Source organism: Aspergillus bombycis (assembly GCF_001792695.1).
Source record: "Aspergillus bombycis strain NRRL26010 chromosome Unknown contig00013, whole genome shotgun sequence".
Taxonomy (NCBI): Eukaryota; Fungi; Ascomycota; class Eurotiomycetes; order Eurotiales; family Aspergillaceae; genus Aspergillus; species Aspergillus bombycis.
In genome coordinates, this window is record NW_019170015.1 from 306760 (window position 1) to 324265 (window position 17506).

A 17506-nucleotide genomic window follows, 5' to 3' on the forward strand; every position below is an offset into this window, starting at 1 on the left:
GGGCTGAGGTATGCACTGCATGGGCAGTAAGTCCCTCCTCTTTGTTCTGCGACAGCTGTGTTGCACAACAATGTAGACCCAACAGTAACCCTGTCAAAGAGTGTCATTCTCTGGAGCTAAGAATCACTTATTGTGGCCGGAGATCATATCCGGCGGATCTGGATAGCACTAGCCATGGGAGCCAATTTTGGGAGACCAATTGTGGAGCCTGTGCGGCGGAACCCTGCCGACAACCATGGATTCTTAGTATGCGTTGGGGAAACACAACTCAAGCACTTTCATATGATCCTTCTGCAACTAGTGCTCCGCATGCTTCATTCTCGCAGCATAACAGGACCACCAGGTGAGACATACTACCCAGCAATTTGAGGCGTTCTATAGTCCTACCTTCGCGTAGCAGTGGCTCGAGTTCCGACGAATCAACTACTGTTGTCAAAGACTACTACATCCGCCCATGGACGGTCTCGAAACGGCCGGGAGATTAGACCGTAACACACGAAACGAACTTTGAGTTATCGGACAAAGGGGCGTTCCATAGAGTATAAGCCACTTCCTACACATCCGTTCTTCTATAAATCCACCATGCCCCCATGCCAAAAAAACATCTTATCTCTACAACCACAGTCTTGCTTTCCTGTTGAGTACGGACACCTTCACCATGCCTATCAAGAACTTCGCTAGCCGCCTTGCCGTCTCCCTGGCCGTCTGTGGCACGGCCATGGGCCAGCAGGTCAACGGAGCTGACTACAACAAGCCCAACGGAGGCCCCCCGGCCAAGTTCTTCCAGGCATCGAGCTCCATTCCTGTTGCGGCTATCCAGGCCGCTGCTGCTAAGGCCAGCAAGGTTCCCTCTCATGCGACCTACCCCATCGGCCAGGGCTCTACCAAGTCCACCATCCACAGTGACTGGGCCAACTTCGCTGAGGCAAGTACCGTGCAACACCTCCATGCGTATACAGTCGCTAACGCACTAGCCAGGGTGCTGCCTTCTCCTTCGTGGCTGATATGGACGTTGACTGTGATGGACTTAACCATGGCTGCAAGGTAACGAACCGCGATTGAAACCTCGCCTAGCTTTCTCTCCATAATGAAAGCGTCTAACAAACGCAGGGCAACCCTGACGGTCAGGACGCGACCAACTGGGGCGCGCTGTCCGCATACGAAGTTCCCTTTATCGTCATTCCCCAGGAGTTCTTGGATGCGAACAAGGCCAAGCTCAAGGGAAATGCCATTTCTGCCGTGATCTGGTAGGCCAAATTAACCAGGATAGACTTTATTGCCTGCTAACATCGTGCCACCGCTAGCAACGGTAAGATGTTCTACGGTATCTTCGGCGACTCGAACGGAGATAGCCTCAGGTCACCGGTGAAGCCTCTTGGGTCATGGCCAGGACCTGTTTCCCCGACGAGGACTTGAACGGCAACAAGGGCCACACCGCTGCCGATGTCACCTGTACGTACCTCTGTCAATCTCATTCTATCTCATCAGCGACCCATCACTAACTCCCAAACCCAGACATCGTCTTCACCGGCGACAAGGCCGTTCTCCCCAGCAGCGCCCTGAACGAGAACTACATCACCAACTTCGACACTCTCCGCTCCATGGGCGACAGCCTCGTCGGCGCCCTGGCCAAGAACCTCAACCTGGGCGGCGGCGGCGGCAACCCCCCAACCACTCTGACGACAACTAGTCTGCCCGAGCCAACTGGCGGCTCCTGCTCGTGGCCAGGCCACTGCGCCGGTGAGGACAACAACTCCCCACCCAACTCTTCCTCCTCTGGAGAAGAAGAACAACAAGAAGAAGACAAAGAAGAAGAATGAATCGCTAAACTACGTGTCCAAAAAATAAAGGTGCCAGCTGTTCCAGCAACGACGACTGCTCTGACGAGCTGGCCTGCAAGAACGGCAAGTGTGCGTCGGACGGAGACGCAGAGAGCTGCTCGTGGGAGGGTCACTGCAAGGGTAAGGGATTGAACACAGGCCATGCCATGTATTTTCCTATTCTTGATTTTTTCGGGGGCTAAATTTTTCCTTCTTTTCTTCTTCTTTTCGTGCAGGTGCTTCTTGCTCAAGCAACGACGATTGCTCCGATGAGCTTGCTTGCATCAGCGGTGTTTGCTCGGTGGATAACGATGCGCAATCCTGCTCCTGGGAGGGCCACTGTGAGGGTATGTTCGGGCTCACGTATCTAAGCCGTTGCGGTATCCAATTAACTAAACTACTTTGCTTGGGAAAATTACAGGTGCCTCTTGCTCTAGTCACGATGATTGCTCCGACGAACTGGCCTGCCAGAACGGCAAGTGTGCGTTCGTTTAAGGGAGAGATAGGCCGTCTTTCCGGCTGGGGGTTACACGCGATGATGGATTGGGGATAGGCTGGTGGAACTTAATACATGCTATATATAGACTTAGAGATACAGGTGGAGATGAAGATGGAGAGGGCAGGGTTACATTGCATATACCCCGGATGTACAGAAGCTCGCTTAGAGCGAAACCCGGGTTCGCTGACCGCCGGTTTCCGGTTGTACAGTTACATGAGATGTTGTATATATAGCATGAAAGGAAGGCCGGTTGTTGTGGCTAAGTATATATTATGAATATATGAACAAGTTCCATTAACTCCATGTTCCATTCGCTGGACCAAAGTAGCCGATCTCTGGCATTGGCTTATATGGGACGCCGTCCGCGTCGGCCGTGTTCTGGTATACTGTGTTTCCCCACCAGTTGGGGAATACGGCGCCGGGGTACGATATACAGAAGAAGATGACGATGCCGCTGAGTGCGAGGCCTGTGTCCAGGGCTGCAGCGAGGACGTAGTTGTATTTGGTCCACCAGGCGAAGAAGCGGCGTTTGATGAAGTGGTTGAAGATGAAGTTTACGAGGGCCCAGCTGGAGTAGTTGATTCCCGTTGCTACATGGGTTAGTAAATATTGAGACCGATATGGTAAATGGGAAGATGAGGGGCTCACCTGGAGGAACATTAGCTGTTCCTGTGAAGATAAGAGGCCAATTGACGTATTTCCAATACTGTTTCTTGGTGATTTTATACAACGCATAGGTGACCAGTGGGGCGATCGCGCCGATCCAAAAGAAGTGGAGTAGCGACGAGTAGATTTTCCCGATGGAGTATAGACGCCGAGGGCCGACGAGGCCCCAGATTACCGAGGACGAGTAGACCGTTCTGCCATTCGGACAGGAGAAACCGTCAGGTTGGTCTTCCGAACAGATGTCGGATATGTGGCCCAGCATCCAAATGGTGACACCCGCTTGGGTCAGGGCTCCCAGGATAGTGGCTAGGCCCTGGGCTACAAACAGGCTTCGCGGGGGAATCTTCAGGTAATGGCCGAGTTTCATGTCCATGGCGAAGTAGATACCCTGGCCCACGACGTCTGTGCTGAGTATTTTGAAGAGCATGTTGGCGAGCGGTTTACCCTCGAACATGTAGCCGCCGATGAATTCAGACAGGACGTTCAGCTGGTTGGAGTTGACGTTGGTGATTCCCTGGACAATCCCGCAGGGTATCATGTATATGGTGGGAATTGCCAGGGCGAGAACGACGCCGTAGACCGGGAGATTGGTTTTGTACACCTCGACCATGGCGATGGAGATGGCGGTTATGGCAACGATAATGGCTGCGTACCAATACCAGGGGGTCTTCTTGTACGATTTCATTAGTCGCGCATGGATGTCGAGCTTGTTTTTGCCTCGGAATGCAGCCCAGATATCCTTGTGGTGCCAGACACCGATGTGAGTGAGCACACCAGTGATCGAGGCGAAGGACAAGCCGTAGACGAATGCAAATGTGGCTCCCAGATACGGGGGAGAATAGTTTCTGTACGCCTCAAGGTCCAATGTGCTCTGCGGGCTGATCACGCGGTTTGTGTTATAAACGGCGCCGGTCCTGTCGTACACGTCGCTGGTCATCAGGGGGAGATATGATGTAAACCAGGTGTTGGTATAATAGATGCCTGGAACGACGATCCAGAAGAAGGCTGCAAAGCCGCCAAACACATTCACGGCCGCCCACGACGGAGAGAGCAGTGGGTTTGTATTATACGCAACCTGACTCCAATCAAACGTAATAGGGCTCAGTCCTAGCCCGGTCTGCATTCCGAAAAGTTGATTCACCACGACATTGCGCGGCGCGATCCAGCAGATCCATGTAAAGTACGACAACGCAGTGAACATCAGACCTGGGAAGAAATACCATACGAAGCCGCCCGCAGTCACATAGAGGAAGAAGCGCAGCCGGGTTACTTTCCAACCATTGGCAACGGAGTTTGCGCGTGAATGCAGGGTCTCCAGCATGGCGCAATTGGACAATACCTGGGGCCAGATGATGCTCGCCGGTTCGACCAGCCAGGGCGCAGCTAGCCCGGCAACACCGAAGCCCAGAAGTTGTGCGCATAGAACGACTAGAACAGAAAACCCCGCCTTGAGGCCGAAGTTGTAGAACTTGGGGCTAGCGGCCTGAATAATGTTGGTTGCGTCTGCGCTTCCGTACCCGAAGGACACATTGCTCATGATCACAATCATGGCATGTTCCTTGATATTGAAATGATGGTCTGGGTTGAGGCAAAAGGATCCCAATGGGCCGAGATTAATTGTTGTCACTGGCAATACCTTGGCGAGGAATACGCCACAGGGATAGGCAAGCAACTCTGCGACGAGCGAAACAATGTGTACGGATGGATATCGCAGCGAGAAAAATTGATTAATACCGGACCCAAGAATCGTGAACACAATACCCAGAACCCACATGCGCACAGTGTTGACTGGCAGCTCTGGGTCATCGGTCTCAGGTACGACAGCTCGAACTATGTGGTGTCGTTAGCAGAAGGCAGTTAGGCACTCAGGTAGTACGGACCCTCCGGGAATGGCGATCGTTCAGATTCATAGTCGTATTCGACTTTTTCGTCGATGTCTTCTGGTAGCTCGTCTAGATGGCCCTGCTCTACTTCCACGTTCGTAGTGATGTGCGACTTGGCTATTCTATCGTTTGGCTCCTCTACGGAGGCCATTTTGTTCGTTCTGTCGAGCATCCCCCAGGTTGCGGATCAATAGACGGACGAAAGTCAGCATGATCTTGGCCGGGTTATAAGTGTTTTCTGACGGAAGGCTTGACGTGCTTATCATGGCGTTCTTTGCTTAGGAGTCTCTAGTGCCTCGCGTAGCTCTCGGACTAGATAAGAAATCGCCATGTCGCTTGTCCTACGGGTTGATAACAGAGATACAGCAAGTTGGATGGCGGGAACGATTCGGTTTCCCCGCACGCTTGCTGATAAGCCTGCTGGATACTATATACAAGGCCAATGCACGAATTAGAGCTCATTATCATTATTACTTGCTTAAATTAAGGTCTCGCTATCTCGGCTATCTCAGCATACGCAATACTTCTATTATAATTCTAGAATCCCTTCGCACCTGGAGGCTGCAGCCTGAGAGATTCCATATATTGGGCTAATCAGTATATCCTCTGCTGTAACTGAAGTATAGAATCTAAATAGAATCCCTTTAGAACTAATATCTATACCCTACGAAAGATCAATAAAGACCTTAAAAGGTTCGGCCTCTCAGGTTGATGTACCTGCTGATAAGAGCAGAAAGTGGCCAGAAGCAGATTGGAAAAGGTGACGGGAGAAGAAGGGGAACATGGACACGATAAACAGTCTGGTGCGTGAGCCCCAGTACAGGTGCCTGTCCTCATGAAGAAGACTTCTATTCAAAACCCAAGTAACAACAATCAAACCACCAAATGCAGATCCGAAAGAAAAAGACGCAAACAGAAAAGAAAGAACCAGCATCCCCTTCACCGCCTTAGGCACTATTATTATTTCCTCTCCTCTCCGGTTTCCTCCGAGCCTTCTCATCAACATTTTGTACAGCCTCCATGCACAGTGAAATGTCCCAGAAACGAGACGGCTCCGGAGCACCTCAACTTCCGGGCCTCTTCCCGGCTAAGGCAGAGCCAGTATCACCCTTCTATACTATTCTCCGGTCAGCGCCACCAGACTACCTTTTGCAGCGCGACGAGCCAGTCGACTTCCCGCCCGACTTTCCTGTGTATTACTTCTTCTACGGAACTCTAACCACCCCAGCCCAGGTGAAAAGGATTCTCGACCTGCCGGAGGAGCCGCAACTTCGCAAAGCAGAGGTAGTTGGTTACGCCGTTGCAAAATGGGGCGATTATCCCGCCCTGATCAATGGGAAACAAGGGGATGTGGTAACGGGATCTGCCTATCTCGTACAGTCCGAAGAAGAGGCCCAGAAGTTATCATACTATGAGACGAATGCCTACAAAGTTGCAGATTGCCGGATCTACTTCAAAGACGTGAAAGCGCCCAAGGAGATCAGTGGCAAAGTTTTCATGTACGCGGGTGATGCACAGGCTCTGCTAGAGCAACGATTCGACCGCAAGCTCTGGAGTCGGCAGATGGCAGGGAAATTGGGGTGATAGCCTCCCTTGGTGATATAGCTTTGCTGGCCTTTTCTTACTTTCTTCTCTTTTCTTTCCTTTCCTTTTTTCTTTTTTCTTTTTTTATGCTAATGAAGAAACGTATAATATCTGCAACTACCAAAATATGTGGGTTTTACATCGCCTGCTCTGCGCTAAACGCAGTGTTATGTACTTCGGTGAAGAAAGGGCTGGTACTCGAGTGCCAGAGTAGCGTACGGTTGGTCCATCCCCACAGCTTGCTCTCTGGTTAAAATACAGGCGTCGAGGTTGCATCTAGGACAGAGCAACAGAATGTAACGGGTAAGGCAACAACAAAGCATGGGAAAGAGCCCGTATGGGGGTAGTTTTCAAATCGATCTCCCCAATACTATTGACCAGTAAACCGAACCACTTGTATAGAAACTTTTCCTAAAACGGGAACGATACACCGGGTGTATTCGGTATCTTTATCACGGGACGACTGTAGCCCTACTGTTTTCCCCGGCCCGTGGCATTTCCTTTTTCTTGGATAGAGAAGCTTATCAGCCTATTGTATGCATCCACTGTCGATCAGACGGAGAAGCGATACTCGCATCAGATGCCAAGTGTGCGGGGTAGAGAGAACCTGTGGAAAGCCATTCGGGATATCCGACGGCCAACGGCCACTTCATATTTTTCAGGCTAGGATTTAGCTTAAGTACTTACCAAAGAGTTAAAGACGCTGTCAGTTCAACTGCTAGCGTCGACCAAACCTATTTGAATTACATGTGCATACACCATCACCTTGACATTGAAGTTCGCGACAATCACAAATTGCAACCTTTGTTGCTTCCCCAGGCGGTCACTTCCCAAGCTTTCTTTCTTTCTCTGGCCAGATGAAACGAGCCTGAAACAAAAATGAAACGAAAGGGAAAATGGGAAAATAAAGCGGGGTATTTGTAAGACTGTAACTCTTCGGGATAGTAGTCATGGTACATTCCTCGTGGAAACCACTATTCTCGATGGGATAGAGATCGGGTTCGTGAGAATGGCAACATTGGGGGGTAACTCATTCCTGTGGTATTGCCATCGAAGGAAATATTTGTAATTTTAGTTGCTAATATATGTTTCCGATACCTAGAAGATTTGGTTGTAAGTGTTGTGGGGAGATAACCAAGATAGAGATTGATGGTGCGAGTAACAAATATATATCCAGGTCAGCCACAGCACGAAAACACCAGTATAATGCTCAGAGAAATTAGAACTTCACTTAATAAGTGATAGGCAGGTAAAGCAAGAAAGGGAAAAGAAGAACGAGAACTTTAAGGCTAAGGTGTATGACCTTGTCTTCTCCAATTGGAATTTGATAATAGTAGAGCGCTTCGCGCTCTGCTACGATCTACACGACATTTCCTGAAGATGGAATTTGACGGGCTATAAACTTTATTATATAACTTTTAATAATTGAGTTTCAAACATCGAGTAGCTCCTATGGCTCAGTTGGTAGAGCGCATGACTAGTAATCATGAGGTCCGCGGTTCAAATCCGCGTGGGAGCATTTGAAGCATTTCTTTTTTCTTGTTTGCCTTTCTCACCTATATTTTTGCGCATTGACAACACTAATTAATTTATGGCGAATCTGAATTGAAGACTCCTTCATATGAACTTATCAGGGCGCTCATATCTCCATCAATGAATTATAATATCTGGTCTAACCGTTGTGCGATAACCATGGTATTCTCTTTTAGATAACTCGTTTGTTCCTACCGAATACCTTCTGTGGTCATCTATTTTACATACACAAATGCACAGTGGGTTGTGTCATCGACTGGCTTAACTGGAAAAACCCTAGGACTACTGAAAGTGTCTATCCAAGATCATACTAATCTTTCATGCCGTAGTATCATACTGCTTCCATTTGAATACTCTGAGTAACAGTGCATACTATAATAGCAAGGCCTATTGCAACTTTCCTCAGTGTCATAACATACAAGGTTTCTCAACGCACGCACGGGCTCAATCATTTTGCGCAGATAGCAATAGCGCATTCAGGAACACCGGCATGTTATCGCCACGATATGTGACATAGACGGCTTTCGACATACCCCAGAACTGCTTGCATACCTGCTCGAACTTTCCGCGTAGAGAATTGGGGATGTATTTCGTGAGCGACACAAAATGCAGAACCCTTCTCTGACCAGTACTCAACCAAAATAAGTGAAGATCCTCTAGCAACGGGAACTGATGCAGTTGGGCGAGCAAGGGAATCCAGGTGCCGCCTTTTTTCAGTTGAAGACGCTCCAGCTTCAGGCGTTGCAGAGTGCGGCATGTAAAGCGGAGAAGGGTCAGAAGCTCATCACAGTCCATTTCGCAGGCTTCAGTAAGGGCGAGCTCTCGCAGTTCGGAGAGTATGACCGGCCCGGATGCCAGACGGGTTGTTATGATCTGTGCCTCGGGGGTGTAGTCAAAGCTAATCTCTAGCGTCTTCAGTTTTGGGGCAAGGATGATCACACGGGCCACCCATTCTCCGATATTGCCGGGGATGAAATTGTGCTGGAACCTTAGCTTTTCAACATGGGCCCAGCTGTTGATGAAGGTCTGGTTTTGGAGGGTGTCAAACCGAAGACACCGTGGATCGACATCGTTGAAGGCAAATCTGCTGCTGCTCGGGTAGGCGTACACATGAAAGGATCTCACAGGAATGCCGGTCTCCGCGATAATGTTCGTGATCATATTTATGCCATCACTGGGTCCCATGCGGGAATGCGCCGATGAATCGTTCCATCCGTGGTTGAGGTTGACAGCAAATGACCTGCAGTTGGGTAATGAGAGTAGAATTTGACGCAGCCAGCGGGCCCCCAGTGATTGCTTCATATCTAACTGACCCGTACTATGTCTGATCCATTCGAAGCCGGCTCCCATACTGCTATTCAAAACCCCTCTGATGAGTAGGTGGTGTACATGATCCCTCAAACGAGCGTCCGCTGCCAGCCTCATAAGTCGCTGTAAGCTTATGAAGCAGAGGTCTGTTCGCACAGTGTGCAGTACCACGCGTCCAAAGTAGTGCAACGACTTTTCGTAAAGATACGTGCAGGTCAGTCGCAGGGCGCACAGATATTCTTTCCCCGAATCCCCAGCACTCAGAAAAACGACGATATTGTCGACTAGTTCTTCCGGTAACTTGCACAGTGGGTTGATCGCATTTTCCCGAGGCTCTATCCAAAGATCAGATCAATAACTGGCTCTATAATACTGGATAGGTAGCCTACCTTGCTTAAGACAATACTCCATGTTTGTGACATGTACCGGCATGTGTGCAGGATGATATTTGACAGGGAACATGTTCTGTGGATAGAGGTCTGGAGATGGTGCAGGTTAAACACGAGCAGGAAATTTCCCTCACTAGAAGGATATTTCCAATTCACGGACAGTGAATCACACGGTCAGGGCCGGTCCGAAGCATAGTGTCTTTGTTTTTTATCTGCAGTGCTAGACCGCCTTATTTGTTCACAACTGGTACTGATCTGAAAGAAAGTCTAGGGGTATGTATAACTGTGAAAGAGAACCCCGTGGGGTGTATACTCATGATATAGACTGTGAAATGTGAGCACTTTATGCTTCATCTCACCAAGTCTAGTTTATTATCTACACGACAACACAATGACGTAAAGTGTGAAATGTTGGAATTTCTCTAAAAAGCTTCGCAACACTACTACCACGTCATCTCTTGGCTGTCATGGAAACACAGCGTAGGTGAAAACCATTGGTTGCACACAGCTTAGTGACATGCGTCCGAGCGCATCATGCATGCCATTATAAAGTTAGATATATACCACCCCTACGAAAGGTCTATGGGTTGGTATTGTATATTGTCTAGAGGTCCATGCGGGTTCAGCTTCTGTTACCATCATTCGCACCCGGTTATAAAGTCATGCGTAAAACATATATGAATATAGTGTCATACTATGATTGTATACTCTATATCTTCGTTCTTACTTAATGCTATGGTGATGAGCATAGGGGTCTTAAAGCCTCGCATACCCAGCAATTACTCAGGGTTAAGCATGTTTAGCTTCAGTGAAATAGAGTGTACGATTGGGAAGAACGCACCTGAGAGCTCCTATGGAGGGCGGATAGGTGTGGGTGGATGGTGCCCTTTCCATGATGAGCAGAACAATTAGTATACAAGAAGATAAGAAATGATCGAAGGGCAATAAAGGTATGACTTCTATACTCTGGACAAGTAAACATAAATCTTGTTCACTTGGCCTCATTGGATGGCACCTCACTTCATCAAGGGCAAACACTGAAGGAGCTCCGACAATCTACTACCGAGCACATCGCATAGCAGCCGCATCCTGCAGTGTCATATATCTTGGCTCTATACCTCGGGTGGGGAATTCATATTGCATCCCCCTTACCTAAATAACGTTGAAGACGTGCGCGTCTGGAGAAAGTGATGATGCGAATCTATCCCTGCTGGTACAGTTGACGCTCTGGCGTCCGCGACTACAATTACCGGATAGAAAATAGCCATGCCCAGTGAAAAATACTGCACCTTGAGTTCCCTATATTGTGCTACTTTACCCCGTTGCATGTCTGCCCACAGAATCGGCCGCATGAGCTGTAGGGCCTGTTAAATGACCAATATCTGATGTCCATGTGTACGATTGAATGATGCAGCGGCCCCACCGAGCTAGGGCTGATCCTGTGACGGCCAGCGGCGCTATTCGGTTGAAGGAGAAGTGGAGAAGATACGAAACTCATGTGAAAAGGGTTGCATTGTACATGGATAGAACGGCTAGACCGGCCGTAGTTAATCCATAAATGGGACGGTTTTCCCAAGTGTCACCTTACTATGGGCCCTACACTACATGTGGGACAAGTTAGTACTTAATAAACCTGGCTTAGCCTTCACTCAAGCGCCAGTTCGACGAAACAAGCTTTGATTTATCAAACCCCCTGCCCGAATGAATACCGCGCCTCGCGCAAAATAAACACTGGGGTTGATAGGGTAGAATTGACATATCGGCTGAGCCTACTGAATACCTTCTTCTACATGCAATATATGTTTATACTATGTCAAAAGCTGGAGCTAAAGACGTTATTCAGTACCATATACCCAGGCTTTAGTGCCGTGGGGCTGTGAGCCATATGATGCCATGACACTCCGGCCCACATAGTGGTGATACGTCAATTATGCTGAGCATCGCCTGAGTCAACACCGCTTTATGGAATCTGTCTTTATTTACCAACGAAGTACTTTATACATGCCATCATCTATCGCTTTTCTTTATTTGGAATCGGAAATTTTCAACTTTTCTGCTCAAAAACCCTCCGTACGTATCGTCGAATTCTACAGCGCTGAGCGACAGCAGAGGTGTTGCATGAGCAGATCCCTTGGTACAGCAATGGAGTCCAGTCAGAAAATGGTTGACTGCAACCAGCAGGAGATGCCCCAAGGTTGGAGCAAAAAGACCCTCACCTTTACTACAAGGCACCATCTGAGACGAGCATTCTCGATTAATATGAGATACAACCTTCAGCGTCTGACAGCAAAGTGGGTAGCTTCGATAGAGCCCGGACATTGGTCATCAACCCGGCCCCAAAGACGCACACATATGCGTGGAGGCTGCTATCTTCTCCAACTGCCGACAGAATTACTGCTAAACATCACATCCTATTTAACGGTGGTTTCTCGGGCGTCTCTGGCCTTGACTTGCAGGCAATTGTTCCTATTAGACGATGCCGGTTTAAACTCAGAATGCTTGTCTTTCAGTCCAGACTTTGCCCCGTTATTCAAACACTATCGCAACGAGTACAACTTTGCAACTCCTCGATGGGAGCTTATCAGACTCCTAGAGAACACACGCTGGCTCGCTTGCTCCAGATGCTTACAGCTGCATATGGCGGCTGCCTTTCCCCAGCGAGAACGGAAACAGCAGCCCGAAGACCGAGGCTGTAATCTGGGGAGTTTGGCTGGTGTAGTCGACTTATGCCCATGCATCAAGCTAACCTTTCGCGGAAAAATGGACCTTGTTGAACTTCTGCGCGCGCGACAAAAGACTCTGACGGCTCTGGCGACACAACATGGTGCCGGTACCCGGGAACCCTTCTGCTGGCACTCTTGCACCATGAACTATGGATCGTCGAAAATAAAGATTCGGATTTTACCCGACCTGGACGAAAATGATATGCTGAAGGTCAGAGTGGAATACCAGTTAGCGATCAAAGCAGGGCAGCTGGGAAAGGAGGAATCTATGATACCCCGTCTGGGATGTGCACACAGGGCGGTCGATCTGTGGCTCGCCAGCGTCTGTAACACAAACGACGACTTTGGCTGGACACCGTCGCATGTATCGACCTGCAATCTATGCAATAGCACTTTGACATGTCTCCGGAAAGGGCCCTTACGTGTGGGTGAAGGGTCAGGACAAGCAGTATATGACTTCTACATCGAGAAATGTCTCGGGTCTGGGAGCTTGTCCGTTCCAGACGACCAGTGGGCTAGCCAGAGGAGCCATCCTGTCGGGGACCGGAGAGCTGTCGGTGATTGCGACGAACGCTGCCCTTGGAGTCCCCACAAATATCACTTCCGGTCATAGTCGATGTGATAGACACTAGCACATATTGTCCACGGGGTGGAGTATTAGACTCCGGACTCTGCGACGTATGTTCCTAGATCACCGCACCTGTGTGAAAGTCGTCGATGCTATCCTCGTGCTAGTTACCGATGCTCCCGACGTTGCAAAAACGGTGCGTTATCTTCGACGCCAGAGCATTTCCATATTGAGCCTGATCCGAGCAAGGAATAGCTGAGCTAGTTCGACCTTTGGTGTTCCAACCGTGTCCCACGCTGATACTGGTTCCAAAACAATCGATTCAACGCAGGGGGCTTTAGCCTTATTTATCATGAGTTATGAAAAAGTCTAGCCTGGAATATCGGGCATGTTATATATAGAATGAGGTATAAGACAACGGTGATGTCTTGGGATCAAAATAGGAAATAGGCCTGATAATCTCGCTCTTTTGATGGATGTATACTACCTAATACAAGAGGGGAATGGATAGCGAAAAACGTCTGATTGTCTTGAAAGATATTAAGGAAGCCAGAAGCCTCTACAGTGTATAAGATCTACTTTACAAACATCAGTGTACTGGGTATTAAGGCCTTTGGCAATCAACTCAGCTTTCCAAGACCCTACGCCAGTAACAATAGCATAAACTATGTCGGATCAAGAATTGTACCTGTTAAACAAGAGGAACCAGACAGAGTCTCAGAGATATGTCAGAAGAAAGTCACGATCCACGATATCACCCAGCCGTTTCCAAGTGAACATCTGGGCCGCTATGATATTGTCCACATTCGCTTACTTGTTCTGGCTCTTGGGGAGCCTGATATTGTTAAGGCTCTGAAAAATGTGATCGAGCTTCTGCGCAAGTAGGTTATCCTATGAGGATTTCTACTCGGAAAGGCTCGAACAGTAATCTAAAGGGTTATTATATACAGGCCCGAACGGACACCTTCAGTGGGAAGATGTGGACTGGTACTATGATACACTTGATCGACCAGGTCAGAAGACACCTGAACGTCTAAAGCTGATATATGGGTATATGGCAGGTGCTGGCCTCTCAGGGCAGCTGTCAGACCTTCTTATGAGGGAAGGTAAGAAGCTTGAATTGCAGGGGCTTCAGAAATATGAATACAGCACAATTGCACACCCTGACCACTATGCGGACGTACAGCTATGGTTTCATCAGATAATCCAGGCCATACTGCCCGTTATAGTTTTACGGAGTGGACATGCTGGAGACGAGGCCGAGGCCAAAGAAATGGCTTCTCACATGCTTGTCGAGATAAGGGTAGCCAATTCTGGTGGAAGCGTTCCCGATCTGAGGATCTTCGCACTTATCGCAAGGGAAGATAGCTGAGATATGCAGTGTGGTGTCATGTGAGAGATACATTCCCGTCTGAAATATTATGGATTGAATATTTAGCCATATGCGTACCTCTCCATAATAAATGCCAGGACTCTGGGCGTCTGCGAATACACAAGGAGCGTTCGTTTGGTTTTACCTAATTTGTGCTTCAGACTATGGTGAATACGGTACAGCATCAAGAACAATATGCCCAAAATGATGGACTGGCTCCAAAATAAGTAGACCCAACTAATAATATTAGGTTAAATAATATACTTACAGAAATGAGATTGATTTGGTGTGGAATGAGCTTTACGCGACGGGATGAAATAGAGGACGCTTTTCAGGACTCGCTCTGACAACCGTAGACATGGCCAGTTGGCCAAGCTTTTGTATAAAAGGCGTAATCGTGTCAATGCACGCAGTGTTATACCGAGACTCGCGCCACTCTGAGTGTCCAGCAAGGACATTTACAATTCGCTGGATGAGCATAATATCAGCGACAGTCTCAGAGCCCAACGGGCAGAGAATTATATTGCAAAACAAGGTGACCACAGCTGAGGTCACATAAAAAACCGCAAATCTATTCTCATTAGCTGGCAGATTTCGAAGCAAGCCCAAAGCCACACTCACCGAAAGTTTCCCTTATGAACGTGAAGTTGCGCATCGGAGAATTTCTGCAACAGAGAGCGGGTGAATTGCACAGAGATTATCAGACTCGAATTGAGCCCATTAACATGAGCTGTTTGGTCTCCCATCCACGTGAGGCAGCGGCTGCTGGCTTGGTGAATCATTATCATCCAGTAATGCCACTGGATTTGGAAAAGCATCACATGCTCGTTGAATATATGATCGTTCGCGGTAGGAATACTAGCCGTCGTCGGGCGGATCATTGCAGGTAGGGAGAGTCGCCACTCTTCTAATTGCTCGTCCAAGGCGCGGATATTGCGCAGAACATCTGTTTCCGTCTGCTGAAGTGCCGATGGGGAGTAAAGTTGCTCGTAGATGCGACCCTGTATGACACTGAGTTGGACCATGGCTGAGAAACAGACTTCCGAGTAGCCACAACTTGTATTTGGACTGTTATGAAGTCTGTCGGGGATTGTTAGATCACAATGAGTATATGCTAGCAGTGGAGGCGATCCAGTCCGAAGATTCAATTCTTTGTCCATGAGGTAGCAAATCCAGAAGAGGTTCCGTATGTGAATATCTACTAGCGAGGGTGTTTGATGTCGTGAAAATGGATTGACATTTCCCTCAAGCTGGAACAAGAATCGTGACGAACTGGAGAGTAATGTTTCAATAATGTGAGTGTCGCCTGAAGATAGCTGATAGTAGGCTGCCTAAATATATATTAAAATGGTGTCTGATGGGGTGGGCCCGAGGAGTTGCAAACATACGAGCATAAGAAGCACCTGCAGTCCGTCTACTGTGGCAGGTGCAGAAAGAATTTTGGGCAAGAATCCGACAGCCTGGTTTGCATATTCGGCGCTACTTAATAAGTATCCGCGCTGGCTGAAGCCTTGATCGATTACTCCCGCAAGCGCAACGAAGGCAAATATAGATGCCTCGACAGTCGCTTGGTTAGGCGATGAATAAGACAGTCCTGTTTCGTATGCTGCGGCGATAGTTGTCTCGAATAGAGTAGGATGTACGACAAAAGGAAAGACAAGTGCATATACAGACCTGTACCACCGGAGAAGGTCATATACCAAGACTTTCTCTGGCAGGTCTTGATCTTGGTGGTCCGCGACATGTAGCCTACAATCTGATGCAGTTGAGGGAGGTAGCACCTGCCATGGGGGACCATGGACGAAATACTGGTCGAGATCCATTCTCCTTCCTGTTTGACGTTCGATCCAGTCCTGACCACTACGAGAAAAAAAAGGCAGACCGTTAAAGAGACGGATGTGATTGATTTGATATCGTGTAGCTCGTAGCATATGTCGGGGTTCATTAATCACTGGATAGTTTGGCCTGCCACTTTGTACGGTTTTATGGTCGCCGGAGTCATGCTCTACGGCCCGACTAGACTTCATAGGAGCGCGAACAGGGAACACCGAAGTGTACGTTAACCCAGCTGGTGCAGCACTTTCCTCTGCCAGATTTGGTTTCGATAATGGTAGTGACACGGGCCTATGATGATCAGAATCCATGGACCTCTCAATCCTGTTCAGTGCTTAACGCATTCAATACTCCAGGCAGAATGTGGGCAGATGATGAAATATGATTGAGGACTGGTGACGAACCCACTGGTTCCCTTCATGTCCTCTGAGTGCTTTGAGCGGGAAAAGGTACAGTGTATATCATGGTGAAAGCACCAGTTGCACTGAGGCTTGGCGACATCACATTTAATCTTCATACTATCAGATACATATGATCGCCAAGAAAAGGTCTGGATGAGATTGCATCTATCCCGATGTCTGTTGTCATTACAAGGGTTGGTTGTTTACCTTTCGATTGTAACAGGCATCGCACGCGGTGTGGCCGCGGTATTTCCGCCTGCGACGTATAGGCTTCATCTCGTGAGAAGGCATTGAGAGGCCCAATAATTGCACGATATGTTTGAGAAGTAACTGCCGTGAACGAAGGTAAATACGCCGTAGACGCAAATGAGAGTAAAGCTTAGGGCGAGGATCAGATTCAAACTGAGTCGGAGGGCGTCACTGAGTCAGCAAGATGACCCGCTTGCTATTAATATAGAAGTCATTATTGGCCATGATGAGCGCAGAGTGTCGATCTATCCAGTATTAAGCTGTCCAAGCAGATGGTTCATGTGGGCTCCAAACGCTGCCGTTGGCCACATCTTTAGTCGACTGGTCATTTTGCCCCTCTTGGAGGCTAGGCATTCTAAATGTCAGTACAAAGACTTCACCTAGGTTAAGTTGATACTCACGATACAACTGTACCCTGAACAGACAACTTCAAATTACATTCTACTCGAATCTTATACTCATGGATATTATTAAATGCTCTCGCGACGGTAATCAAGTGAAAAAGTCCATTTTTGAAGTGAAGTGAATTGATAAATAATCTATCTAGAGATGGGAAACCTCATGTAGGTTCCGTCTCAGCCACAAGGGCTATACTCTCAATAATATCTCATGCCACGGATTATCATTGAAACAGTGATGATCGAGTCATATCCTCACCACAGATAACATTAATTGACA

The 17506-nt window shown here is 48.3% G+C and overlaps 5 protein-coding genes across 5 annotated transcripts; 3 read left to right on the plus strand and 2 right to left on the minus strand.

Moving 5' to 3' along the window:
* Nucleotides 1–658: 658 nt before the first annotated feature.
* ABOM_003029 (glycoside hydrolase family 75 protein) lies at nt 659–2315 on the plus strand (the record flags this gene model as incomplete). Its single annotated transcript, XM_022530159.1, has 8 exons — nt 659–934; nt 979–1044; nt 1111–1247; nt 1391–1452; nt 1516–1740; nt 1851–1961; nt 2057–2167; nt 2242–2315. 8 exons carry the CDS (start codon nt 659–661, stop codon nt 2313–2315), a joined length of 1062 nt encoding a protein of 353 aa, XP_022392531.1.
* A 298-nt stretch (nt 2316–2613) lies between these two features.
* Nucleotides 2614–5019, minus strand: optD (small oligopeptide transporter, OPT family; the record flags this gene model as incomplete). The annotated part of the gene is made up of 3 exons (XM_022530160.1): nt 2614–2909; nt 2968–4815; nt 4866–5019. 3 exons carry the CDS (start codon nt 5017–5019, stop codon nt 2614–2616), a joined length of 2298 nt encoding a protein of 765 aa, XP_022392544.1.
* An 881-nt stretch (nt 5020–5900) lies between these two features.
* ABOM_003031 (gamma-glutamylcyclotransferase family protein) lies at nt 5901–6452 on the plus strand (the record flags this gene model as incomplete). Its single annotated transcript, XM_022530161.1, has 1 exon — nt 5901–6452. The coding sequence occupies one exon, from the start codon at nt 5901–5903 to the stop codon at nt 6450–6452; it is 552 nt and encodes a 183-aa protein (XP_022392543.1).
* Nucleotides 6453–8429: 1977 nt separating this feature from the next.
* On the minus strand, nt 8430–9170 carry ABOM_003032 (uncharacterized protein; the record flags this gene model as incomplete). Its single annotated transcript, XM_022530162.1, has 1 exon — nt 8430–9170. One exon carries the CDS (start codon nt 9168–9170, stop codon nt 8430–8432), a length of 741 nt encoding a protein of 246 aa, XP_022392542.1.
* A 2654-nt stretch (nt 9171–11824) lies between these two features.
* Nucleotides 11825–13018, plus strand: ABOM_003033 (F-box domain protein; the record flags this gene model as incomplete). Its single annotated transcript, XM_022530163.1, has 1 exon — nt 11825–13018. One exon carries the CDS (start codon nt 11825–11827, stop codon nt 13016–13018), a length of 1194 nt encoding a protein of 397 aa, XP_022392541.1.
* Nucleotides 13019–17506: the final 4488 nt, after the last annotated feature.